General features: G+C 41.2%; 1 protein-coding gene across 1 annotated transcript in view; it reads left to right on the plus strand.

The window, feature by feature from the left end:
* The window catches only part of ttn.2 (titin, tandem duplicate 2), a 160,670-nt gene that overhangs the window by 107,917 nt on the left and 25,397 nt on the right, over positions 1–27,356 (plus strand). The window contains exons 181-203 of the mRNA XM_073845071.1: positions 1–1,542; positions 1,661–1,996; positions 2,080–2,364; positions 2,469–2,768; positions 2,855–3,157; positions 3,258–3,533; positions 3,648–3,944; positions 4,032–4,334; positions 4,441–4,740; positions 4,832–5,119; positions 5,210–5,512; positions 5,892–6,194; positions 6,309–6,614; positions 6,698–6,985; positions 7,073–7,363; positions 7,455–7,742; positions 7,886–8,473; positions 8,582–8,686; positions 8,781–8,978; positions 9,077–9,373; positions 9,466–10,053; positions 10,174–10,476; positions 10,580–27,352. The exon at positions 1–1,542 is cut by the window's left edge and continues 1,413 nt beyond it. Coding sequence (XP_073701172.1) covers positions 1–1,542; positions 1,661–1,996; positions 2,080–2,364; positions 2,469–2,768; positions 2,855–3,157; positions 3,258–3,533; positions 3,648–3,944; positions 4,032–4,334; positions 4,441–4,740; positions 4,832–5,119; positions 5,210–5,512; positions 5,892–6,194; positions 6,309–6,614; positions 6,698–6,985; positions 7,073–7,363; positions 7,455–7,742; positions 7,886–8,473; positions 8,582–8,686; positions 8,781–8,978; positions 9,077–9,373; positions 9,466–10,053; positions 10,174–10,476; positions 10,580–27,352 — 24,861 coding nt within the window. The remainder of the gene's footprint in view (positions 1,543–1,660; positions 1,997–2,079; positions 2,365–2,468; positions 2,769–2,854; positions 3,158–3,257; positions 3,534–3,647; positions 3,945–4,031; positions 4,335–4,440; positions 4,741–4,831; positions 5,120–5,209; positions 5,513–5,891; positions 6,195–6,308; positions 6,615–6,697; positions 6,986–7,072; positions 7,364–7,454; positions 7,743–7,885; positions 8,474–8,581; positions 8,687–8,780; positions 8,979–9,076; positions 9,374–9,465; positions 10,054–10,173; positions 10,477–10,579; positions 27,353–27,356) is intronic.

Raw genomic sequence — 27,356 nt, forward strand, 5'->3', positions numbered from 1 at the left:
AGTATACACTAAAGGCTGTTAATGAAGCTGGAGAGGCCTCCGCTACTATTACAGTAAATGTTCTGGATAGACCTGGGCATTGCCAAAATCTTAAGTTGACCTATGTAACTAAAAACTCTTGCATGGTGTCCTGGGATGCACCAGAGGATAATGGAGGCACTGAGATAACAAATTACATTGTGGAATGTCGGGAGCCAAGTATAAGAGCCTGGTCAATGATCTCATCTGACTGCACAAATCGCATGGTAAAGGCTAAGCTCATGGAAAATCATGAATATTTATTCCGTGTGTCTGCCGAGAACAAGTGTGGTCCTGGGCCAGCAACAGAAACCAAAACTCCTATCCTTGCAATCGACCCACTTCAGAAACCAGGTGAGCCAGAGAACTTCCACGTCAGCGATATTGGTAAAAACTATGTTTTCCTTAGATGGAGAAAACCAGATTATGATGGTGGCAGTCCTAACCTGGGCTACTATTTGGAGAAAAAAGCAAAGGATGCTGAAGAGTGGGAAAAGGCACATGAAGGAGTCCTAAAAGAGACATTCTTTATGGTAGACAAATGTGTTGAGAACCACACCTATCAATTTAGGGTCCAGTCAACAAATGATGGAGGACAAAGTGCCTGGGTTAGGACATCTGATATTCTTGTCAAAGAAGAAGTTCAGAAGCCAGTCCTTGACCTGAAATTTGTTGGTACTGTTGTGGTCAAAGCTGGTGAATCAGTTAGACTTGAAGCTGGACTTAGAGGAAAACCACAGCCTGAGGTTAAATGGGTGAAGGAGAAGGCTACAGGTGATAATCCAAGGATCAGCATTGACACTGGACATGATTACTCCAAATTCCTTCTTACTAAAACCAAGCGTAGTGATACTGGAAAATATGTAGTCACTGCCACAAACTCAGCAGGATCATTCACAGCATATGCCAATGTTACAGTTTTGGATATACCAGGACCTGTCAGAGATTTGAAGATTTCTGGCATTTCCACAGATAAGTGCAGAGTTGTATGGGATCCTCCAGAAGATGACGGTGGTTGTGAAGTGGACAGCTATATTCTAGAGAAATGTGAGACAAGAAGAATGGTCTGGTCGACTTACTCTGCCTCTGTTGTCACCAATTACTGTAATGTAACACGACTCGTTGAAGGAAATGAGTACATATTCAGGGTCAGAGCAGAAAACAAGATGGGAACTGGACCGCCAATGGAGAGCAAGCCTATTATTGCTAAGACACAATACAACAGGCCTGGTCCACCTGATGCACCTGAGGTTACCAAAATTGGTAAAGATGAGATGACTGTGGTATGGTCTCCTCCTGAAAATGATGGTGGAAAATCTATCACTGGTTACATTCTGGAGAGAAAAGAAAAGCGGGCCGTTCGGTGGGTCCCTGTCACGAAGAGCCCTATCTCTGAAAGGCGTATGAAGGTCACTAATCTGATCCCTAACCATGATTATCAATTCCGTGTCACCGCTGAAAATGAAGTAGGACTGGGAGAACCAAGCAAACCATCCAGACCCATCACTGCAAAAGACCCAATTGGTATGTATAGTCTGTATTGTCTGTTATATTATCTGTATAATATGTACATTCAAGTTTGTCAAGTATAATCTGTTCATTCAAGTTTGTGAACTAAACGAGCATTGTATATACCATTCAGAACCCCCTGGTCCTCCTGGCAGCCTTAAAGTAATTGACAGCACAAAGACAACCATTACACTTGGCTGGGCGAAGCCTGTGTATGATGGTGGTGCTCCGATTATTGGATATCTGGTTGAAATGAGGGATAAAGTGCAAATGGAAGGTGAACAAGAGAGAGATCCAGAGGAAGGCTGGAAGAAATGTAATACTGCTGGACAGCTTGTCATAACTGAATTTACAATGATTAACTTGGACGAGAGACAGGAATATGAATTTCGGGTGTCTGCTCAAAACCAAGTTGGTATGGGCCGTCCTGCAAACCTAAAGGATGCTGTATCACCAAAGGAGATCCATGGCAAGTATTTGTTTTAAAGTGTCACTCATATGATTGCCCTTGAATTTCAGTGCACTTATTCTGTTTTTTTTTCTTTACAACAGAACCTCCAGAGATTGATCTTGATGCCAGTCTAAGAAAAGGTCTTAGCGTAAGAGCAGGATGTCCTATCAGACTTTTTGCAACGATTAGAGGAAGACCAGCACCTAAAGTGACTTGGAAGCGCATGGGTGTTGACAATGTCATTAGGAGGGGCCATGTAGATCAGATTGATACAATGACCTTCCTTGTGATTCCTGAGTGCTCACGTGAAGACTCTGGCAGATATTCTTTGACTCTTTCCAATGCCTCTGGAGAAAAGGCTGTATTTGTTCGTGTTAAAGTCTTAGGTAAACTTAAATTTTTATCAAAAGCATTTTTAAATTAAAACAAGCATTGCATTTACCTACTACCAAGTACTGTCAATAAACATGTTTCTGAAACTTGTCAATAGATACTCCTGGTCCTGTTGGTGGACTGGAGGCAACTGACATCACCAAGACAACCTGTCAGCTTGCATGGTTGCCTCCAGAAAATGATGGTGGGAGCCCAATCCTAAACTATGTTGTCGAGAAGCGTGAGGTTGATAGGAAGACATGGACAAATTGTATAAATGACTTGAAGAAGACAAGCTTCAAAGTCACAAATCTGGCACCAGGAATAGAATATTACTTCCGGGTCATGGCAGTTAACAAGTATGGCATTGGGTTGCCTCAAGACTCTCCAAAATCCTACCTAGCTACAGATCCCAAGAGTAAGTTTACCTTACACAGAAAAATGTATTATATTATATTGTAATTACATTATAAAAACTATTGTGTTTCTTTTTACCTTTCAAAGGTGAGCCTGATCCTCCGAAGAAGATGGATGTATTAGAAATTACTAAAAACACTGCAACTCTAGGGTGGCTGAAGCCACTTAGAGATGGTGGATCTAAGATTAATGGCTACATTGTTGAATACCAGCAGGATGGTCAACCTGAGGACAAGTGGACATTATACTCTGTTGTGAAAGACTTGACAATTGTTGTAGCTGGACTGAAAGAAAACACTAAGTACAGATTCAGGGTTGCAGCAAGAAATGCAATAGGATGCAGTTTGGCAAGAGAAGCTGAGGGCATATTTGAGGTCAAAGAACAGCTGAGTATGTATACAAAGATGATGTGCTCTCCCATTATTAATTTATTTTTATTCTTGCTGTATTTATTATGAATCACACTCTAAATCTTTTAAATTTTTTATAGTGGCACCAAAGATCATCGTGTCTGATGTGGTTACAGCAAGAGCAGGATCTAAACTTGTAGTTGAGGCTCTTGTGTCCGGGAAGCCTGCTCCAGTCACAAAATGGAAGAGAGGAAATGATGACTTAGTTACATCTGATCGTCTCTTCATTCAGAAAACACCAACCACAAATACACTTTCAATTAAAGATGTTGCGAGGAAGGATGGTGGTTATTACAGTCTGTCTGCTGAAAACAGCACCGGAAAGGTCAACCAAATCCTCAGAATAATCATCCAGGGTGAGTTTGCATTAATAATATTATTATTATTATTATTAGTAGTAGTAGTAGTAGTAGTAGTATTATTATTATACTTTGATTTATAATGACTTGTTTCTTTGTTTTTGTTTTTAGACATCCCTGGTCCTCCACAGGGTCCTCTTCAAATTCTTGAGTTTGACATGGATTCCTGCACACTTGCATGGGATTCACCTGCTGAAGATGGTGGCAGCAACATCACAAACTACATTGTTGAGAAGTGTGATGTGAGTAGAGGTGACTGGGTCACAGCTGCATCATGCACCAAGACCAGCTGCAGAGTTGGAAAGCTCACAGCTGGCAAAGAGTATGGCTTCCGTGTGCGTGCTGAAAATCGTTTTGGCATTTCAGAACCAATTTACTCTGAGAAAATGATTGCTAGACATCCATTTGGTAAGTCTCATATATAAACACGTTTGAACACTGACACACAAAGGGATTAGGCTTTATTTACCTTAATACATATTTTACAATTTTCAGATCCACCCAGTGAGCCAAGGAACTGTTGTGTCAACAAAATCAACAAGGAATCTGTTGTGTTGTCATGGGAGAGACCAGTAAATGATGGCGGCAGTCCCATCACTGGATATTGCATTGAGCGCAAAGAAAGAAATAGCCTCCTGTGGGTCAAGGCAAATGAGGTCCTTGTTCGCTCAACTGAATATACATGCTTTGGCCTCATTGAAGGTCTGGAGTACACATTCAGAGTTTCTGCTGTCAACAAGGCGGGACAAGGCAAACCAAGCAAGCAGACAGACTTTATCACTGCAAGAACTCCAGTTGGTATGTGTAGGAGGGAAAACCAGCTGCTGTCACTTACAAAAAAATGAAAAAAACAAAACTTTTACAAGTGTTTATTTTAACAAGTTTATTTCATATTATTTTTCAGATCCACCTGGAAAACCCGAAGTTCTTGATGTGACCAGAAATTCTGTCTCTCTTGTCTGGAGCCGTCCAAAACATGATGGTGGAAGTAAACTCATTGGTTATTACGTTGAATCTCTAAAGCTTCCAGGTGACAAATGGGTGCGTGTTAACACGAGCAGTCAAAATGTACCAAAGGAAGAATACACTGTTCCTGGACTTGAGGAGGGAGCCCAATACAAGTTCAGAATACTTGCAAAGACGGCAATTAATGTCAGTCTGCCCTCAGAGGAATCTGATGTTATCACAATTATTGCAGAGCATGGTAAGTCTTACAATCAATTCAATAATGTAATTATTTACTAACTGATGGAATTTATATAGTTGATGTAATGTCTCTCTTTGTATTTTTTCAGTTCCACCTAGAGTTGAGATTAGTCTTGAAATGAAGAACTTAATTGTTGTCAAAGCTGGAGCAAATGTCTGCCTGGATGCTGAAGTCTTTGGCAAACCACTGCCAAAGGTCATTTGGAAGAAAGATGGTCTTCCATTGAAATTGGCTGAAGGTATGAAAATGACTCAGAAGGTGCATCGCTTCTGCTTGGAACTGTTCTCTGTGACAAGAAAGGAATCTGGCGAGTACACCATTACTGCTGAGAATCCAAGTGGCACAAAGTCTGGCAACATTAAATTGAAAGTTCTAGGTAAGTTAACATTAAAAAGATGCCAAAGAAGGACTGACCATGTATTACCCTTCAGACTTTTAAGAACATGTATGTGTTTTATTTTGGCAGACAAACCTGGACCCCCAGCATCAGTGAAAATAAGCCATGTTTTTGCTGACCGGGTGAAACTGAGGTGGGAGCCACCTCTTGCCGATGGTGGTTCTGAAATTACAAATTACATTGTTGACAAACGAGAAACAAGCAGAGCCAACTGGGCACAAGTTACTGCTAACATCAATGGCCAGATAACAGACTGTTCTGTGGAGAAACTGATTGAAGGCCATGAATATGAGTTCCGCATCAGTGCTGAGAACAAGTATGGTGTTGGAGACCCAATTGTGACTAACTCTGTGATTGCCAAGAATCCATTTGGTAATATTTTATTCTTTCTTATGCTTTCATATATTATAGAGATTGACCGATATGTGATCATTACATATAATCTAATGTTAAAATTTTTACACAGGTCGATTTTATTACAAGCTTTGGCTGCATAGAGTGCCTGTCACATATATTATGTAATAATATAACCTGTTTCCTGTAAGATGAACAATGTTTTTGTGTGTGTGCTATTCTTTAATGACCCACCAGATGTCACCATTTATTGGTAGACCCAGTAGAAAAACCTAATCTCATTTAAAAATGTCAAACCAATGATTGTTTGATCTGTATCCATAAATATAGATATCATTTAAAAATGCATATGCTTTATACAAATTAATTTGATTCAAAATACTTTTTCAAATTTTAGATGTCCCAGGACCATGTGAACCTCCAGTTATTACCAATATCACCAGGGATCACATGACTGTTAGTTGGAAGGCCCCTGCTGATGATGGCAAGGCCACCATTCTTGGATACATGGTCGAGAAGCGAGAAACTCAAGACCTCAATTGGGCTAAAGTGAATAGAAGACCAGTTATTGACAGGACAATTAAAGCCGGAGGCCTCACAGAAGGATCAGAGTATGAATTCAGAGTCATTGCACTCAATAAAGCTGGTCTTGGCAAACCAAGTGATCCATCAGCTGGTGTTCTTGCAGTAGACCCAGTGTGTAAGTATAATACCGTATTTGATGCCTGTTAACAATTAAACTGGAAAACAAAACAAAAATAACTTACATGGTGTGTGCATTAAGACCTTGAATTTCCTTTTTTTTTCATCATAGATCCCCCTGGACCACCTGCTTTTCCAAAGGTTGTTGATTCAACACACAGTTCAATCAGTTTGTCCTGGACCAAGCCAGCCTATGATGGTGGATGTGAAATTCTGGGCTACCTTGTTGAGTTCAAGAGAGCAGATGCAGAAGACTGGCTGAAGTGCAATGTGCCAAAGAACCTTCAGGCAACAAAATTCAATGTTACTGGTCTTATGGATAACACTGAATACCAGTTCCGTGTTACCGCTGTAAACAAGATTGGATTTGGTGAGCCAAGTGAAGTACCTGGAAAACACATGGCAAAGGATATCCTAAGTAAGTATTTCTCTATAACAGAATTTTGGGTTTCCAGTATCTGCACATTACAGTACATTATTCTTACCTTAATTGTCTTTTAGTTGCCCCTGAGGCTGAACTTGATGCAGATCTCAGAAAAGCACTAGTTTTACGTGCTGGAGTCACAATGAGAATTTATGTACCTCTGAGAGGGCGTCCTGCTCCAAAAGCAACATGGTCAAAGGTCAATGCCGACTTGAAAGAAAGACAAGGTCTCATGATCAACACAACTGATTGGGATACCTTTGTTCACTGTGAGAATATCAACAGATATGATGCTGGCAAATATGTCCTAACTCTAGAAAACAGTAGTGGTACCAAGTCATATACCATTGTTGTCAAAGTACTAGGTAAGATTTTTTTTTCTTTCTCTTTATGAATTGCAATTTGAGGTGTATTATTTAATGTATCTAATGGCAGTTTGTAAATGTACACAGACACACCGGGACCCCCAGTCAATCTGATTGTTAAGGAGACTTCAAAGGACCATGCATCTATCACTTGGGATGCTCCATTAATTGATGGTGGTAGTCCCGTTAAGAGCTATGTTGTTGAAAAACGTCTGGCTGAGAGAAAGGCTTGGACCTGTGTTGCTCCTGAATGTCCTAAGACATCTTTCAGAATTCCTAATCTCGAAGCTGGTAAAGCTTACTGTTTCAGAGTCTCAGCTGAAAACATATATGGTATCGGTGATGGTTGTGAGACAGCTGGACCAGTCAAAGCCTCAGGTGAGACTTCTTTGATAATGTTGCAGTTTAGTTGAAATTTTAATGTTAATCCGTTGATTATGCCAAATTCTAATGTTGATTTCTATCGCAGAGCAACCTGGACCAGTTACAGATTTTAAACCTTTAGAGGTCAGCAAGATTTCTTGCACTCTTGGCTGGAAGAAACCAATCAGTGATGGTGGAAGCCATATTGTTGCATATGTTCTAGAGATCTCTGAAGGGGAAGACAAATGGAAGCTGCTAATGAAATCTAAGCTCACGCAGTACACAATGACTGATCTTGTAGAAGGAAAGGAGTACTTCTTTAGAGTCAAAGCCATTAATGAAGCAGCTGAAGGACCACCGACTGAGCTCACTGTCTTGGCTAAAGATCAAATAGGTATTTATATAGCATACTTGAGTTTTTTTATGTCAACGTCCCACACTTTATAAACACCTGGTCTACCTAGTGGTTGCATTTATTTCTTAGTGGTGATGCAATTATGCCCATTAACATATTTGAATTTACTTGTCTTTTTACAGTCCTTCCAGACTGTAATCTTAAAGGTTTGCCAGACTCTACCTATGTGGCAAAGGAAGGAAGCACAGTTCGTCTTAATATCCCTATTAGTGGTATCCCTGCTCCTGCAGTCACATGGAAAAAGGGTGGTGTTACTTTATTAGACAGTGGCAGGATCTCAATTGAATCAACAGCAACAAACACGGTATTGCTGATTCGTGATTGCAATAGAGGTGATGCTGACAAATTCACTCTGAGTTTGAGAAACAGTGCTGGAACAAAGGAATCAACTATTGACATTAAAGTTGTTGGAAAGCCTGGAATCTGCACTGGTCCCATCAAATTTGATGAAATCACAGCTGAAGCAATTACTGTAGAATGGGGTCCACCCACAGATGATGGTGGATCAGAAGTTTCCAACTATATTTTGGAGAAGAGGCATTCTACTGCTAACAAGTGGGTCACAGTTGCTTCTGCAATTCAGAAGAACTTAATGAGAGTTACAAGACTCCATGATGGAACAGAATACATTTTTAGAGTTTGCGCTGAAAATAAATATGGAGTTGGAGAGTTCCTCAAATCTGATCCAGTGGTTGCTAAACATCCGTTCAGTAAGTATTTAAGGAAATCCCAAATATAAATTATATATATATTTCTTCTTTTTTTGTGAAATATCCTGAATATTTTAAAATATTTCTTCACACTTTTCCCCACACCAGATGCACCAGGGGCACCAGCACCACCTGAAGTTTTGAGCATTCGTCATGAGTCTGCTATCCTAACATGGTCTGATCCAAGAGATACTGGAGGCTCACCCATCACAGGTAAAAATTTCTTAACTACACATATATATTTTGTAAATTTATCTATTTACAATTTATAACATCTAAACCTTTTTACTACTAATATTGCTTATAGGATATTACGTGGAATTCAAAGACAGAAATAGCTTGATGTGGAAGAGAGCCAGCAAGACACCTTTGAGAGTGAAAGAATGCAGAGTAACTGGTTTGGTTGAAGGCCTGGAATATGAATTTAGGGTCATAGCTATGAACGTGGCTGGACTTGGAAAGCCAAGCAAAACAACTGAATCACTTGTCGCTCTTGATCCAATTGGTGAGTCTAAGTGTGCTTTCTTTCAGCTTTTTTAAGATGCTGTTCATCATAAAGAGATTGCAAAAATGATTTTTGTTATTTATTATCTCTTTCTATAGATCCACCTGGCAAACCTGATGTGATCAATGTCACACGGAACAGTGTAACACTTATTTGGTCTGCACCCAAGTATGATGGTGGCCACAAACTAACCGGCTATATTGTTGAGAAATTAGAGCATCCTGGAAAGACCTGGATGAAGGCCAATCATGTAAATGTCCAAAGCTGTGCATACACTGTAACAGATCTACAGGAAGGCTGTACTTGTGAATTCAGAATAAGGGCTAAAAATGCAGCTGGGGCCATCAGTGCTCCCTCAGAGACAACTGAGCCCCTTGTCTGCAAAGATGAATATGGTAAGCTGTATTGTCAAGTTCTAACTAATTTGCTTAACCAAACCCTCAGTAAACATAACAATGTTTCTAATCATTACCTGACTTTTTTACAGAACCACCAACTATCACAATTGACCCTGAAATGAAGGATGGAGTGACTGTGAGGGCTGGAGAAACAATTGTCATCACAGCATCAAGCATTCTTGGCAAACCACCTCCTACAGCTGTGTGGTCTAAGGGTGGAAGAGAATTCAAGACCTCAGATATTGTCCAAATTACAAGCACTCCCACATCTTCAACACTGTCAATAAAGTATGCCAGTCGAAAGAACACTGGGGAGTACACTATTACAGCAAGTAATCCATTTGGCATTAAGGACGAAAAAGTTAAAGTGAAAATCCTGGATGTGCCTGGACCTCCAGGTTCTATTGAAGCCAGAAATGTATCTGCTGAAAAATGCACATTGACATGGTTGCCACCAGAAGAAGATGGTGGCTGCAGTATCAAATCATACATATTAGAAAAGAGAGAAACCAGCCGCCTACTCTGGACAAAGCTTGCTGAAGATGTTATGGATTGCCGATATGTTGCCAGCAAGCTGATAAAAGGAAATGAATACATATTCCGTGTTTCAGCAGTCAATCAGTATGGTATTGGTGATGCAACACAGTCTGGACCAGTTAAAATGGTTGACAGCTTTGGTAAGATTAACTTCATATTTTACAACATAATCAATAGCTTTTTTGACTCTGTAACACCCCCCCCCCCCCATAAATATATATAAAGATTTCTTTCTTTAATGTCTTTACTCTTATTTGCAGGACCTCCTGGGCCACCATCAAAACCAGAAATTGATAATGTCAGTAAAAATGCTGTAACAATTTCCTGGAAGAGGCCAATAATAGATGGAGGAAGTGACATTAGAGGCTATAGTGTTGAGAGAAAAGAGAGAAGAGGAATGAGATGGGTCAGAGCTTCAAAAAAGACCATTTCTGATTTACGTTTTAAGGTCTCAGGCCTATCAGAGGGAATTGAATATGAATTCCGGGTAACTGCAGAGAATAAGGCTGGTTTTGGCGAGCCCAGTGAGCCATCACAACCCGTAATGACAAAGGATATTGCATGTAAGTTGACCAAAAAATATATAAAAAATTCCAGATACTGTTTTCTTGTCAATCTTTTGTTCCAAAGAATTTTGTTTATCATCATAATTTTATTCTTTTTCAGATCCACCAGGACCTCCATCCAACCCACGGATTACTGACACCACCAAAACAACAGCAACATTTAACTGGGGTAGACCCTTCTATGATGGTGGACTTGATGTGACAGGATACTTTGTTGAACATAAAAAGGAAGGTGATGATGACTGGGTTCAAGACACAGCTACTCCACTGAGAATAACAGAATTTGTAGTTTCAAAGTTACAATCAGGAGGAAAATATCACTTCAGAGTACGAGCACTGAATTCAGAAGGACTTGGTGAACCCTCTGAAGTTGAGCAAGTTGTTGAACTGGTGGATCGAGAGGAGGCTCCTGAATTTGAACTTGATGCAGAGTGTAGAAGAACACTTGTTGTTAAGTCAGGTGCCTCAATCCGCATATTTGTGCCAATCAAGGGCAGGCCAACTCCAGAAGTAACATGGCATAAGGAAGATGTACCACTTAAAGGCCGTGCTCACATTGACACTACTGAATCATACACTCTAGTTGTCATCCCTGAGTGTACAAGATATGATGCTGGGAAATATGTCCTAACATTGGAAAATGTTGCTGGAAAGAAGTCTGGATTTGTCAATGTTCGTGTTGTGGACACCCCAGGACCTCCAGTAAATTTGAAACCAAGTGAAATCACAAAGAATAGCATTACTTTACAATGGGAAATTCCAATCATTGATGGTGGTTCAAAGATTACCAATTATATTATTGAAAAGCGGGATGCAACACGAAAGGCTTACTCAACTATTACAGCAAACTGGCAAAAATGCTCATACAAGATTCCAGACTTGGAAGAGGGCGCTGAATATTACTTTAGAGTTTCTGCTGAGAATGAAAGGGGCATCGGTGAACCAGCAGAGACACCTGAACCAATAAGAGCTTCTCAGGCTCCTTCTGCACCAGATAATTTGATTGTTTCAGATGTTTCCAAGGACACAGCAACTCTTGCATGGACAAAACCAAAATATGATGGTGGTACTCGAATCACTGGCTATGTGATAGAGGCTCAACTGAAAGATTCTGATCAGTGGACACATGTGACAACAATAAAAGCTTTGGACTACATTGCAACAGAATTGGTGGAAAATGCAGAATATGTGTTCCGCATCTTTGCTGTAAACAGCTCAGGCAGGAGTGAACCTCGTGAAAGTCGGCCAGTTGTAATCAAGGAGCAAACCACTGCTCCAGGATTTGACCTCAGAGGTGTATATCAGAAGATGGTGGTGGCTAAAGCAGGTGATAATCTTAAAGTTGAGATCCCTGTTTTGGGTCGTCCAAGACCGGTTGTTGTATGGAAGAAAGAAGATCAGGAACTTAAACAGACACAGAGAATAAACACTGAAAATACTACAACTTCTACAATTCTCAACATTAATGAAATTAAGAGAAAAGACGGAGGACAGTATTCAATGACAGGAAAGAACATCTTAGGAACTGTGACTGAAATCATTACTGTTCAAGTACATGATATTCCAGGACCTCCAACTGGACCAATAAAATTGGATGAGGTTTCTTGTGACTATGTGATAATATCTTGGGAAGCTCCAGAAAATGATGGAGGAGTTCCTATTAATAACTACATTGTTGAAATGCGTGAGACAACTGGCACATCCTGGGTAGAACTGGCAGCAACTGTTATCCGCACAACATTTAAAGCAGCACGCCTTACAACTGGTATTGAATATCAATTCCGTGTAAAAGCTCAGAACAGATATGGTGCTGGACCCTATTTAACATCAGAACCGGTGGTGGCTGCTTATCCATTTGATGTTCCAGGACAGCCTGGAATTCCACAAGTAGTTGCCTTCACCAAGGATTCAATGACAATCAGCTGGAATGAACCTTCTTCAGATGGAGGTAGCCCAATTTTAGGATACCACATTGAGAGGAAAGAGAAGAACAGCATACTCTGGCAGAGGAACAGCAAAGCCCTAGTTGTTGGCAATATGTTTAAATCACCAGGTCTGATTGATGGTATTGCATATGAATTCCGAGTTATTGCAGAAAATATGGCTGGTCTCAGCAAAGCAAGCAAGCCATCTGAGATGACATATGCACTTGATCCTGTAGACCCTCCAGGTCAACCAGTGGCACTTAACATAACTAGACATGAAGTTACACTTCAATGGACAAAGCCAGAGGGTGATGGTGGTTTCTCAATAACTGGATATGTAGTTGAAAAAAGAGAGCTGCCTAATGGTCGCTGGCTGAAAGCCAACTTCAGCAACATTCTTGAAACAAACTTCACTGTAAGTGGTCTCACAGAAGACGCTTCTTATGAATTCCGTGTATTAGCAAGCAACTCAGCTGGAGCTGTCAGCAAACCATCTAAACCTTCAGAGGTCATTGTCTGCCGAGATGATATTGAAGAGCCAAAAATTGATGCTGATGCAAGTTTCAGTAGCGCTGTGGTGGTGAAAGCAGGAGACATCTTCAAGCTTGATGCACATGTTACAGGTCGGCCAATTCCATCCTTGGTTTGGACTAAAGATGGCAAAGAGCTTGAAGACACTGGAAAACTAGAGATCAAGACATCAGACTTCTATACTTGTTTGACTAACAAAGATTCTTTACGTAGAGATGGTGGTGCATACACTCTAACAGCTAGCAATCCTGGAGGATTTGCCAAATTTGTCTTCAATGTTAAAGTTCTTGACAGACCTGGCCCACCTGAAGGACCATTACATGTCACAGACATGACAACAGAGAAATGTATTTTGTCATGGCTGCCACCACTTCATGATGGAGGTGGAAAGATTGATTATTACATCATTCAGAGACGTGAAACAAGTAGACTTACGTGGACAAATGTGGCCACAGATTTACAAGTAAACCGCTATAAGGTTACCAAATTGCTGAAAGGAAATGAATATATCTTCAGAGTCATGGCTGTGAACAAGTATGGAGTTGGTGAACCTCTTGAATCTGAGCCTGCTGTTGCCACTAACCCATATGTGCCTTCTGATCCTCCACAGGCACCAGAAGTAACTGCTATCACAAAAGATTCAATGGTGGTTTGTTGGGGACATCCTGAACACAATGGTGGAAGTAGCATAAATACTTACATCATTGAGAGGAGAGATAAAACTGGTCTTCGTTGGGTAAAATGCAATAAAAGGACTGTTACTGATCTGCGCTTCAAAGTGTCAGGACTAACACCTAATCATGAGTATGAATACAGAATCCTAGCTCAAAATGCTGCTGGTTTAAGTGCTCCAAGCCCTTCAAGCCCATTCTACAAAGCATGTGACACAATATTCCAACCTGGACCCCCTGGAAATCCTAGGATTTTGGATACAACTAAGTCATCCATTACTATTGCTTGGAATAAACCAGTTTATGATGGTGGCTCGGATATCACAGGTTATATTGTTGAAACATGCCTGCCAGAGGAAGATGAATGGACAATTGTCACTCCAAAGGCTGGGCTAACAGCAACATCATTCACCATAACCAACCTTACTGAAAACCAAGAGTATAAGATCAATATTTCAGCTCTTAACTGTGAAGGTGTGGGAGAGCCAGCCTCTGTGCCTGGTTCACCTAAAGCGGAAGACAGACTTCTTCCACCTGAAATCGAGCTTGACTCAGACCTTCGCAAAGTAGTGAACATCAGAGCATGCAGTACCTTAAGATTATTTGTGCCAATCAAAGGAAGACCTGCACCAGAAGTCAGATGGTCAAGGGAGACAGGTGAACCCCTTGATAGAGCATCTATTGAAATTACATCATCCTTCACCACATTGGTTATTGAGAATGTAAACAGATTTGATGGTGGAAAATACATGCTAACAGTGGAAAACAGTTCAGGAGCTAAAACAGCATTTGTTAATGTCAGAGTTCTTGACACTCCTGATGCACCACAAAACCTTACAATCAGGGAAATCACAAAAGATTCTGCTTCCCTCATTTGGGATCCTCCAGTCATTGATGGTGGATCAAGAATTAGGCATTATATTGTTGAAAAACGTGAATCTACACGAAAAGCATATTCCATCGTTAATGCCTCCTGTCCCAAAACAAGTTGTAGAATTGGAGACTTACAGGAAGGAAGCATTTATTTCTTCAGAATTTTGGCTGAAAATGAGTATGGTGTTGGTCTTCCAGTAGAGACCACGGAAGCTATAAAAATCTCTGAGAGACCTCTTCCTCCTGGAAAAGTGACTCTAAAAGAAGTAACTGGCAACAGCGTAACACTTTCTTGGGAGAAGCCAGACCATGATGGAGGAAGCAGAATTACAGGTTATATTGTTGAAATGCAAGGGAAAAACAGTGAAAAATGGACACAAGTAATGACTGTTAAAATAACAGGGGCAGTTGTTGTTGGTCTTACACAAGGTGAAGAATACTCCTTCCGTATTTCAGCAACTAATGAAAAGGGAACCAGTGATCCACGTCCACTTAGTGTCCCTGTGGTTGCTATGGATGTTATTATTGCTCCTGCCTTCAAACTTTTGTTCAGCACATTCAGTGTTCTGGCAGGTGATGATCTGAAAATTGATGTGCCTTATGTTGCTCAGCCCAAAGCAGCAGTTACCTGGCAAAAAGATGGTATTGCTCTGAAAGAGACAACAAGAGTAAATACTGAAGTAGCAGAGAAACACCTTTACCTGGTGATAAAAGAGGCAACACGGGATGATGTGGGCAAATATTCTATTAAACTGACAAACACAGTTGGTGAAGCTACAGCAGACATCAGTGTTATTGTACTGGATAAACCTGGACCACCAACTGGCCCAATCAAAATAGAAGAGGTAACTGCAGACAGTGCTACATTATCATGGCAGCCTCCAGAGTATGAAGGAGGCTGTAGCATTAATAACTATATTGTGGAAAAACGAGACACATCTACCACCAACTGGCAGATAGTGTCTGCAACAGTGGCAAGAACAACAACTAAAGCTGCAAGATTGAAGACTGGCTGTGAATATCAATTTAGGATTGCTGCTGAAAATAGATATGGAAAGAGTTCAGTTCTTTTGTCTGAGCCTGTTGTTGCACAATATCCCTTTGAGGTTCCAAATCCACCAGAAATTCCAACTGTTCAATCAGCTACTAAAGAAAGCATGGTTATTGTGTGGAACAAACCCAGTAGTGATGGTGGTAGCAAGATTTTGGGATATCACCTTGAGAGTAAGGAAAGAAACAGCTTGCTGTGGGTAAAACAAAACAAAACGCTCATTCCAGACACAAGATTCAAGATAGGTGGCCTTGAGGAAGGCATTGAATATGAATTTAGGGTTTATGCTGAGAATATAGTTGGTCTAAGCAAAGCAAGCAAAGTATCTGAAATCCAGGTGGCTAGAGATCCATGTGACCCTCCAGGCAAACCTGAAGCAGTGATTGTCACAAGAAGCTCTGTAACACTTAGGTGGACACCACCACAGTTTGATGGCGGCAGTAAAATTACTGGATATGTAATTGAGAAAAAAGAATTGCCTAATGGTCGCTGGATGAAAGCCTCTTTTACGAATATCATTGAGACCGAATTTGTTGTCAGTGGCTTGGTAGAGGAGCAGCAGTATGAATTCCGTGTCATTGCAAGAAATGCTGCAGGTGTGTCTAGTGCGCCATCAGACAGTACTGGTGCAATCACAGCAAAGGATGAAGTTGATCCACCCCAAATTGACTTGGATGCCAAATATTCCCAAACTATTGTGGTTAATGCTGGAGAATCATTCAAAGTAGATGCAAGGATACTTGGCAAACCTATTCCTTCAGTTCACTGGATAAAAACTGGCGAAGAACTTACAAATACTGCAAGACTTGAGATAAAAAATACTGACTTCACAACTATTCTTAGTGTGAAGGAGGCTATCCGTGTTGATGGAGGCCAGTATACCTTGCTACTGAAAAATGTCGGTGGGGAGAAATCAGTAATTGTCAATGTCAAGGTTCTAGACAGACCTGGGCCTCCAGATGGTCCAATTTCAATCTATGGTGTTACCAGTGAAAAGTGCTGCATTGCCTGGAAAACTCCACTGCACGACGGAGGTGCAGAGGTGTCTCATTATATTGTGGAAAGAAGAGAGACCAGCCGATTAGTTTGGACTGTTGTGGAACCTAAGGTACAAACCCTTAATCTTAAAATTACAAAACTCCTTCCTGGAAATGAGTATATTTTCAGAGTGATACCTGTAAATAAATATGGAATTGGTGAGCCTTTGGAATCTGATCCAGTGATTGCAGCAAATCCATTTGTCCCACCTGATGCGCCAAGTAATGTTGAAGTGTCAAATATAACAAAAGATTCTATGGTTATAACATGGGAAAGACCAACTAATGATGGTGGCAATGCAATTACAGGATACATTGTTGAAAAGAGAGACAAAGAAGGCGTTAGGTGGACAAGATGCAACAAACGTGTAGTGAGTGAACTACGCTTTAGAGTAACAGGACTTCTTGAAAACCGAAGTTATGAATTCCATGTGTCTGCTGAGAATGCAGCTGGAGTTGGTAAACCAAGTCCACCCACAGTGTACTTCAAGGCAGTGGATCCAGTCTTCAAGCCTGGTCCACCAAACAACCCTAAGGTAATCTATGTCTCAAGAGCATCTGTTGTCCTGCATTGGGGAAAGCCAATTTATGATGGTGACTGTGAAATTCAGAGTTATATTGTTGAGGCATGTGAAGTCACTTCTGATGAATGGATGATGTGTACACCACCCTCCGGAATAACAGAGACAAGATTTGAGGTTAAAAAACTGCTTGAAAAGCATGAGTACAAATTCAGAATCTGTGCCGTAAATAAGGTTGGTGTGGGAGAAACTGCTGATATCCCAGGAACTGTTATCATAGAGGATAAACTTGAGGCACCAGATATTGACCTTGATGCTGACCTGAGAAAGATGATAACTGTCAGGGCTGGAGGCTCTCTCAGATTGTTTGTTCCTATTCGTGGAAGGCCAACTCCTGAAGTCAAGTGGGGAAAGGCTGAAGGTGAAATCAATGAGGCAGCTCTAATTGATATTACAAGCAGTTTCACCTCCCTCATAATTGAAAATGTTAATAGATTTGACAGTGGAAAATACACTTTAACTCTGGAAAATGCCAGTGGAACAAAATCTGCATTTATTAGTGTCAGAGTATTAGATACTCCTGATGCACCTGCAAACTTCCGTGTGAAGGAAATAACAAAGAATTCAGTCACTCTTACCTGGGAGCCACCTTTGCTGGATGGTGGAGCTAAAATTAAAAACTACATTGTTGAAAAACGAGAGAGTACAAGAAAAGTATACTCTGCTGTTGCTACCTGCAACAAGATGACATGGAAAATTGAACCACTCCAAGAGGGAAGCATCTTTTTCTTCAGGGTTCTTGCTGAAAATGAACATGGTATTGGATTACCTGCAAAGACACTAGAACCAATAAAAATCTCAGAGGTGCCACAACCCCCTGGTAAAGTTTCTCTAGTGGATGTTACACGAAAGAGTGTTTCTCTCAAATGGGAAAAACCAGAGCATGATGGAGGCAGCAGAATTACTTATTATGAAGTTGAGATGCAAGCAAAAGATCAAGATAAATGGTCTCTTTGTGCTCAAGTAAAATCCCTCGACACTGTTGTAACTAATTTAGCCCAAGGTGGGGAGTACAATTTCAGAGTTATTGCTGTCAATGACAAGGGAAAGAGTGATCCCAGACTCTTGGCAAATCCTGTTATTGCAAAGGACCTTGCTATTCAGCCCTCAGTAAGAACCAAACTTAGTACCTACAATGTACAGGTTGGGTATGATTTGAAAATTGAAGCACGAATTGCTGGTCATCCAAAACCAACCATTACATGGACCAAAGATGGTTCAGCTCTGAAACAGACCACAAGAGTAAATGTTGCTGACACTGCACATCATACCACTCTAACCATCAAAGATGCAACAAGAGAAGATGGAGGCATGTATAACATTGCTGTGGCTAATGTACTTGGACAGGCAGAAGCCACTGTTGAAATAATCATACTTGAAAAGCCTGGCCCACCAACAGGCCCAGTCAAGATTGATGAAGTGAGTGCAGAGAGCATTACAATATCATGGGACCCACCAACATACACTGGAGGCTGCCAGATTTCAAATTATATTGTCCAAAAGAAAGACACCACCACCACTAACTGGGTAGTTGTTTCTGCCACAGTAGCAAGAACCACACTTAAAGTTGGCAATTTAAAAACTGGAGCTGAATACCAGTTTAGAATTTTTGCTGAGAATAGGTATGGTAAAAGCTATGGCATTGACTCAGATCCAGTTCTTGCCCAGTATCCTTTCAAGGAGCCTGGGCCTCCAGGAACTCCATTCGTGTCTGCATTCACAAAGGAATCTATGGTTGTTGAATGGCACAAACCAGTCTCAGATGGTGGAAGTGCTATTCTAGGATATCATCTAGAGAGAAAGGAGAAAAATAGCATTCTTTGGACAAAGATCAATAAAATACTCATTCAAGACACCAGATTTAAAACATCTCCTTTGGAAGAGGGCATTGAATATGAATTTAGAGTCTATGCTGAAAACATAGTTGGAATTGGAATGTGCAGCAAAGTCTCTGAGGGTTGTGTGGCACGTGACCCATGTGACCCACCAGGCACCCCTGTGCCAGTGATTGTGACAAGACACTCAGTGAAACTTAGATGGACACCACCGGAATATGACGGAGGCAGCCTTGTCACTGGATATGTTGTGGAGAAACTAGACCTGCCAGAGGGCCGTTGGATGAAAGCTAGTTTTACAAACATTCTTGAAACTGAATTTACAGTCACAGGCCTGACAGAAGACTGCAAATATGATTTCAGAGTTATTGCCAGAAATGGAGCTGGATCAGTCAGTAGACCCTCTATGAGCACCGGCTCAATTACAGCTAAGGATGAAGTTGAACCACCGACCTACGAGATTGCCTCAGAGTATAGCCAAATTTTGACAGTGAATGCCGGAGACACATTTACCCTGGAAGCATCCGTACTAGGAAAGCCTGTTCCAACAGTGCAGTGGTTTAAGGGTGATATGGAAGTTGAAAATTCAGCAAGAGCGGAGATCAAGAATACTGACTTCAAAGCAATTCTTGTGGTCAAAGATGCCATTCGAATTGACGGAGGACAGTACACATTGCACCTCACTAATGTGGCTGGAACAAAATCTGTTCCCTTTAATGTAAGAGTCCTTGATAGACCTGGACCCCCTGAAGGTCCTTTGACTGTCTCTGGTGTAACATGTGAGAAGTGTTCATTGTCATGGCTGCCTCCAAAACATGATGGTGGCAGTAGCATTTCTTATTATATCATACAAAAGAGAGAAACAAGTCGCCTGGCTTGGACTGTAGTTTCAGGTGATTGTGTAGCAACCATGTTTAAAGTTACTAAACTTCTAAAAGGAAATGAATATATATTCCGTGTCATGGCTGTCAACAAGTATGGAGATGGTGAACCACTTGAATCTGCACCAGTAATTATGAGAAATCCTTTTGTTCCACCTGGGCCACCTAAAGAACTAGAAGTAACAAATATTTCACGGGACTCTATGACAGTATGCTGGACTCGTCCTGAAACTGATGGTGGAAGTGAAATTGCTGGTTACATTGTAGAGAAGAGAGACAGAGCTGGAGTACGGTGGACAAAATGTAACAAACGCAGAGTCACAGACTTACGTTTCAGAGTCACAGGCTTGACAGAGGATCATGAGTATGAATTCAGGCTATCTGCGGAAAATGCTGCTGGAGTTGGACAGCCAAGTCCACCAACTGTTTATTACAAAGCCTGTGATCCAACATTTAAGCCTGGCCCACCAACTAATGCACACCTTGTTGACACTACAAAGAATTCAGTCAAAATTGCATGGAGTAGACCAATATATGATGGTGGTTTAGACATCCAAGGCTATGTTGTTGAGATATGTAAAGCTGATGAAGAAGAATGGACCACGTGTACTCCACCCTCTGGATTAAATGATACTAAATTTACAATAACTAAACTCACTGAACACCAAGAATACAAAGTTCACATATGTGCTCTTAATAAACTGGGTGTTGGTGAGCCAGTGTCTATCCAAGGAACTGTAAAACCAGTGGATAAGATGGATGCCCCAGAAATTGAGCTTGACTCTGAGTTGAGGAAAGGTATTGTTGTGCATGCTGGAGGGTCTATGAGAATCAACATACCATTCAAAGGACGCCCCATTCCTGAAATAAACTGGACCAAGGATGAGGGAGATTTACCAGATAAAGCCCAAATAGAAAGGGGACCAGATTACACTCAGTTATCAATTGATATATGCGACAGAAATGATGCTGGAAAATATACTCTGGCGTTGGAAAATAATGCTGGCACTAAATCAGCCTTTGTGTCAGTAAAAGTCCTTGATACACCGGGTGCTCCACAGAACCTCATTGTGAAAGATGTAACAAGAAACTATGCCACTCTCGTTTGGGAACCTCCCCTTATAGATGGTGGTTCAAAAATCAAAAATTATATAATTGACAAGAGAGAATCAAATAGACAAGGATTTGTAAACATTACTACCAAGTGCTCCAAGACCAGCTTCCGAGTTGGTGATCTGACAGAAGGTGGTGTTTATTACTTCAGAGTCATGGCAGAAAATGAATTTGGAATTGGTCTTCCTGTAGAAACAGAAGAATCTGTGAAGACAGCGGATCCTCCTTTATCTGTCGGCAAGGTGACTTTGACTGATGTGACAAAAACCACAGCATCATTTTCCTGGGATAAACCAGATCATGATGGTGGTAGTAGAATTTTGGGTTATTATATTGAAATGCAGCCAAAAGGATCAGAAGAATGGACAGTTGCTACAGTCACGAAAACATGTGAAGGTACAGTGACGGGACTTAGTTCAGGACAAGAGTACCTCTTCAGAGTTTTAGCTTACAATGAGAAGGGAAAAAGTGATCCAAGGCCATTGGCTGCTCCTGTGACAGCCAAAGATGTTACTATTGAACCAAGCTTCAAACTAATTTTCAACACATACAGTGTTCAATCTGGTGAAGATCTCAAAGTGGAAATACCATTTAAAGGTCGTCCAACTCCAAAGATTGCATGGATGAAAGATGGACAAGCACTAAAAGAAACAACCAGATTAAATGTCTCAAGCAGCAGTTCTTCAACTGTTCTCAAAATTAAAGATGCAAATAGAGAGGACTCTGGCAAGTACACAGTTACAGCTACAAATAATATAGGTACGGTCACAGAAGAGATTGGCATAATCATTCTTGACAAGCCAGGCCCACCAGTTGGACCGGTTAAAATTGAAGAAGTAAGTGCCACCTATGTTACCCTCTCCTGGGAGCCACCAGCCTACACAGGAGGTTGTCAGATAAATAACTACATAGTGGAAAAACGTGATACAACCACTACTAACTGGCAGATTGTTTCAGCAACCATTGCTCGTACCACAATCAAAGTCTCAAAGCTGAAGACTGGTTCCGAATATCAGTTTAGAGTGTTTGCTGAGAACAGATATGGAAAGAGCACATCGCTAGATTCAGCGCTAGTTGTGGCCAGTTATCCTTTTACTGAGCCTGCAGCTCCTGGTGCACCATTTGTTTCATCAGTGACAAAAGACCACATGACAATTGAATGGAAACCCCCCAGCAATAATGGAGGTAGCCCTGTTATTGGGTATCACCTTGAGCGTAAAGAAAAGAACAGCATCTTATGGACCAAACTTAACAAGCTTCTTATCACTGACACTCGATTGAGAACAAATGGTCTAGAGGAGGGAATTGAATATGAATACAGAGTGTATGCTGAAAATATTGCAGGAATCAGTCCATCAAGCAAAGTCTCAGAAAGTGTTGTTGCACGTGATCCATGTGATCCCCCTGGAACTCCTGAAGCCATTGTTATTACAAGAAACCTAATAACTCTTCAGTGGGCAAAACCACAGTATGATGGTGGCAGTGCAATTACAGGATACATTATTGAAAGGAAGAAGTTGCCTGAAGGTCGTTGGATGAAGGCCAGCTTTACAAATATTATAGACACACAATTTACAATAACTGGATTGGAAGAAGAACAAAGATATGAATTTAGAGTAATTGCCAGAAATGCAGCTGGTATTTTAAGTGTACCCTCTGAAAGCACTGGACCAATTACTGCTCAGGATGAGATTGAAGCACCATCTGTCTCCATGGATTCCAAATTTAAAGATGCTACCATTGTAAAGGCTGGTGATTCCTTTACTATTGATGCCGACATTGCTGGAAAACCACTTCCTGATATTATGTGGCTTAAGGATGGAAAAGAAATTGACAGTGCTACACCCAGAATGGAGATTAAATCCACCATAACACGTACAGTTTTGACTGTTAAGGACTGCATTAGAGTAGATGGTGGTCATTTCCTCTTAAGTCTCAGTAACGTTGGTGGAACCAAACAGGTACCCATTGTTGTCAAGGTTCTTGATAGACCTGGTCCACCTGATGGCCCTTTGAATGTAACTGGTGTCACAGCAGAAAAATGCTATTTGCACTGGAGCCACCCATCACACGATGGTGGAGCTGGTATTTCTCATTACATTATTGAAAAAAGGGAAACCAGCAGACTGTCTTGGACAGTAGTGGAACCTAAAATTCAAGCAATTAGTTACAAAGTCACTAAACTCCTACCTGGTAACGAATATATATTCAGAGTCATGGCAGTGAACAAGTATGGTATTGGCGAACCACTTGAATCTGAACCTGTCCTCGCAAGAAATCCTTTCAACAAACCTGGAGCACCTTCAACTCCAGAAGCAAGTGCAATCACCAGAGACTCAATAGTACTTACATGGGAACGGCCAGAGGACGATGGCGGATCACAAATTGATGGTTATGTTCTTGAGAAACGTGATAAAGAGGGTATAAGATGGACAAAGTGTAACAAAAAAAGACTAAATGACTTGAGATTCAGAGCTGCTGGGCTTACAGAGGGACACTTCTATGAATTCAGAGTATCTGCTGAAAATGCTGCTGGTGTGGGCACACCAAGTGAACCATCTGAATATTACAAAGCTTGTGATGCAACTTATCCTCCTGGTCCTCCTAATAATCCTAAAATAACAGATCACTCAAGCACAACTGTTTCCTTGGCATGGAGTAGACCAATTTATGATGGTGGAGCACTGGTCTCAGGATACATTGTTGAGGCAAAGGAAGTTAGTGAAGATGAATGGATTGTGTGCACTCCACCAACGGGTGTGCAAACAACTCACTTCACCGTCAAAAAATTAAAGGAAAATGCAGAATACAACTTCCGTATTTGTGCACTTAATATTGAGGGTGCTGGAGAGCATGTTGACTTTCCAGGATCTGTAATTGCTGCTGAAAAACTTGAAGCTCCTGAGGTAGAACTTGATGCAGATCTTAGGAAATGTGTGACTGTGCGTGCCAGTGCAACACTTCGGTTATTTGTCACCATAAGGGGAAGGCCCGAGCCAGAGGTTAAGTGGACAAAGGCAGATGGTACCTTACCAGAACGTGCTCAAATTGAAGTAACAGGATCTTACACTATGCTTGTTATTGACAATGTTAATCGATTTGATACTGGCAAATATGTTCTGACCCTTGAAAACAACAGTGGCACAAAATCTGCATTTATCAATGTCAAGGTCCTTGACTCTCCAAGTGCTCCAGTGAACTTTGAAATTAAGGATGTAAAGAGAGATTTTGTCCAGCTACAGTGGGAGCCTCCACAAATTGATGGTGGAGCCAAGATCACCCATTACATTGTGGAAAAGCGAGAATCGAAAAGGCTGGCATTCACAACTGTGACAAACAACTGTGTCAGAAATTCATTCAAGGTTGATGATCTCCAAGAAGGAGGTCTTTACCACTTCCGTGTATTGGCTGTGAATGAACTTGGTGTTGGTTTGCCTGCAGAGACCATAGAGGCTGTCAAAGTTTCCCAAGCACCCTTACCACCTGGCAAAATTACAGTTGTTGATGTAACTCGCCACACTGTTACTTTAGCATGGGAAAAGCCAGATCATGATGGTGGCAGCAAAATCACAGGGTACACAGTGGAAATGATGACTAAAGGATCAGATAAATGGACTGTATGTGCTACAGTAAAGGCACTGGAAGCCACAATTGAAGGACTTACAACCGGAGAGGAATACAGCTTTAGAATTACAGCAATTAATGACAAAGGAAAGAGCGATCCTAAACCCCTGGGAGCACCTGTTGTGGCAAGAGATATTACTATTGAACCCATTATTGATTTGCTGTTTAATACCTATAGTGTAAAAGCTGGAGATGATCTCAAAATTGATGTTCCATTCAGAGGCAGACCTTCTCCAGAGGTTGCATGGAAAAAGGATGGTCACTCATTGAAGCAAACAACCAGAGTTAATGTGTTGACATCAAAGACATCATCAAAGATTGTCATCAAGGATGCAACAAGAGAGGATGTTGGAAAATACGAAATTACTTTAACCAACTCGATTGGTGTTAAATCAGCAGAAATATCTGTTATTATTCTTGATAAACCAGGTCCACCAGGTGCAATCAAGATAGATGAAATAAGTGCTGATTTTATGTCACTATCATGGGACCCTCCAATTTATGATGGTGGCTGTCAAATTAATAATTATGTGGTCGAGAAGAGAGATACTACCACTACAGCATGGCAAATTGTTTCAGCTACAGTTGCAAGAACATCAATCAAAGTAACTCGTTTGACACAAGGAACAGAATATCAGTTCCGTGTTGCTGCAGAGAACCGCTATGGTAAAAGCCATGCAGTCGACTCTGCCCCAATTGTTGCACAGTACCCCTTCTCACCTCCAGGCCCTCCAACCAGTCTTCGCATTTCTCAAGCCACTAAATCAGGAATGCTAGTTACCTGGAACAGACCAGCAAGTGATGGTGGAAGTCCCGTCATTGGATATCACTTGGAGTGCAAAGATCAAAGCAGCATTCTCTGGACAAAAATGAACAGAGGACCGATTACAGAAACTCAGTTCAAGGTAACTGGTTTGGAAGAAGGTCTCTCGTATCAGTATAGAGTATATTCTGAGAATATCGCTGGTATTGGACCTTGCACAAAGGCATGTGATCCTGTTTCTGCCCGAGATCCATGTGCACCTCCAGGTCAGCCAGTAGTTATGAACATCACCAGAACATCTGTTTCTCTCTCCTGGGCAATACCTGAGTTTGATGGTGGAGCCAAGGTGACTGGCTACATTGTTGAACGCAGAGAACTTCCAGATGGGCGGTGGTTAAAGTGTAATTTTACCAATCTTCAAGAAACATTCTTTGATGTGACTGGCCTGATTGAAGATCAAAGATATGATTTCCATATAATTGCTAAGAATGCAGCTGGCTTACTCAGCGAACCATCAGAGGGTACTGGACCTGTGACTGTAAAAGATGATGTTGATCCACCACGCATCACAATTGAGGACAAGCTAAGACAACTGGTTGTAGTGAAAGCTGGAGACTTACTGAGAATTGATGCTGAAATATCAGGACGTCCAATACCTGTGATTTCATGGGCAAAGGATGGGAAAGAGATTGAAGCCAAGGCCAGATTTGAGATTTCTTCAACACTCACTAGTACAACACTAATTGTGAGAGATGCCATTAGACGAGACTCGGGACAGTATGTTCTAACGTTGCAAAATGTTGCAGGCACCAGATCTTTGGCAGTAAACTGTAAGGTCCTGGACAGGCCTGGCCCATCAGCTGGACCATTGGAAGTAACTGGTCTGACTGCGGAGAAATGTACATTGACCTGGGGACCACCTCAGGAAAATGGAGGTGCTGAAATTCAGCACTACATAGTTGAGAAACGTGAAACAAGTCGGCTTGCCTGGACTCTGGTCTATGCAGATATGAAGGCCACAACATGTAAAGTAACAAAACTGCTTAAAGGTAATGAGTATATATTTAGAGTTCGGGGAGTTAATAAGTATGGAACCGGTGAAACTCTGGAGAGTGATCCTGTTAAGGCAATGGATCCATTTACAATCCCAGCTGCACCAACAAATGTTGAAGTCACCAGTGTTACAAGTGAAGCAATGACAATTTGCTGGGAAAGACCTGTCTCTGATGGAGGCAGTAGTATTTCTGGCTACGTAATTGAGAAACGTGAGAAATCTGGTCTTCGCTGGGTACGTGTCAACAAAAAGCCTGTTTATGACTTGAGAGTAAAAGCTTCCAATCTCCGTGAAGGGTCTGAGTATGAATACAGAGTATTTGCAGAGAATTCTGCTGGTTTGAGTGTACCAAGTGTGCCTTGCCCACTAACAAAGGCAGAAGATCCATTATTCCTACCATCACCTCCAGCTAAACCTAAAATAATTGATTCTACTAAAACATCAATAACTTTGTCTTGGAACAAGCCATTATTTGATGGTGGCTCTCCAGTTACAGGATATATGGTGGAATATAGGAAAACCAATGATGATGACTGGACACTTGGTGTCAGTAACACTAAGAGCACAGAGTTCACTGTGGTGGGACTCACTTCAGGAGAAGAGTATGTTTTTGTAGTCAGATCAATTAACAAGATTGGTCCAAGTGAGCCAAGCCCTGAAACTGATCCACAGATAGCAAAGGACAGAGAAGATGAGCCAGTTTTCCTAATCAGTAATGAAATGAGGAAGACACTAATTGTCAAAGATGGCAGCTCATTTACACTTAGAGTCCCATTCAAGGGAAAGCCTGTTCCACATGTAATGTGGAACAAACCAGATGTTGATCTGAGAGTGAGGGCTGCTATTGATATAACCGACAACTGCACATCCATCACAATTGAGCAAGCTACAAGAGATGACTCAGGAAAATACACTGTAACCCTCCAAAATGTTGCTGG

Source organism: Garra rufa, chromosome 8 (assembly GCF_049309525.1).
Source record: "Garra rufa chromosome 8, GarRuf1.0, whole genome shotgun sequence".
Lineage (NCBI taxonomy): Eukaryota > Metazoa > Chordata > Actinopteri > Cypriniformes > Cyprinidae > Garra > Garra rufa.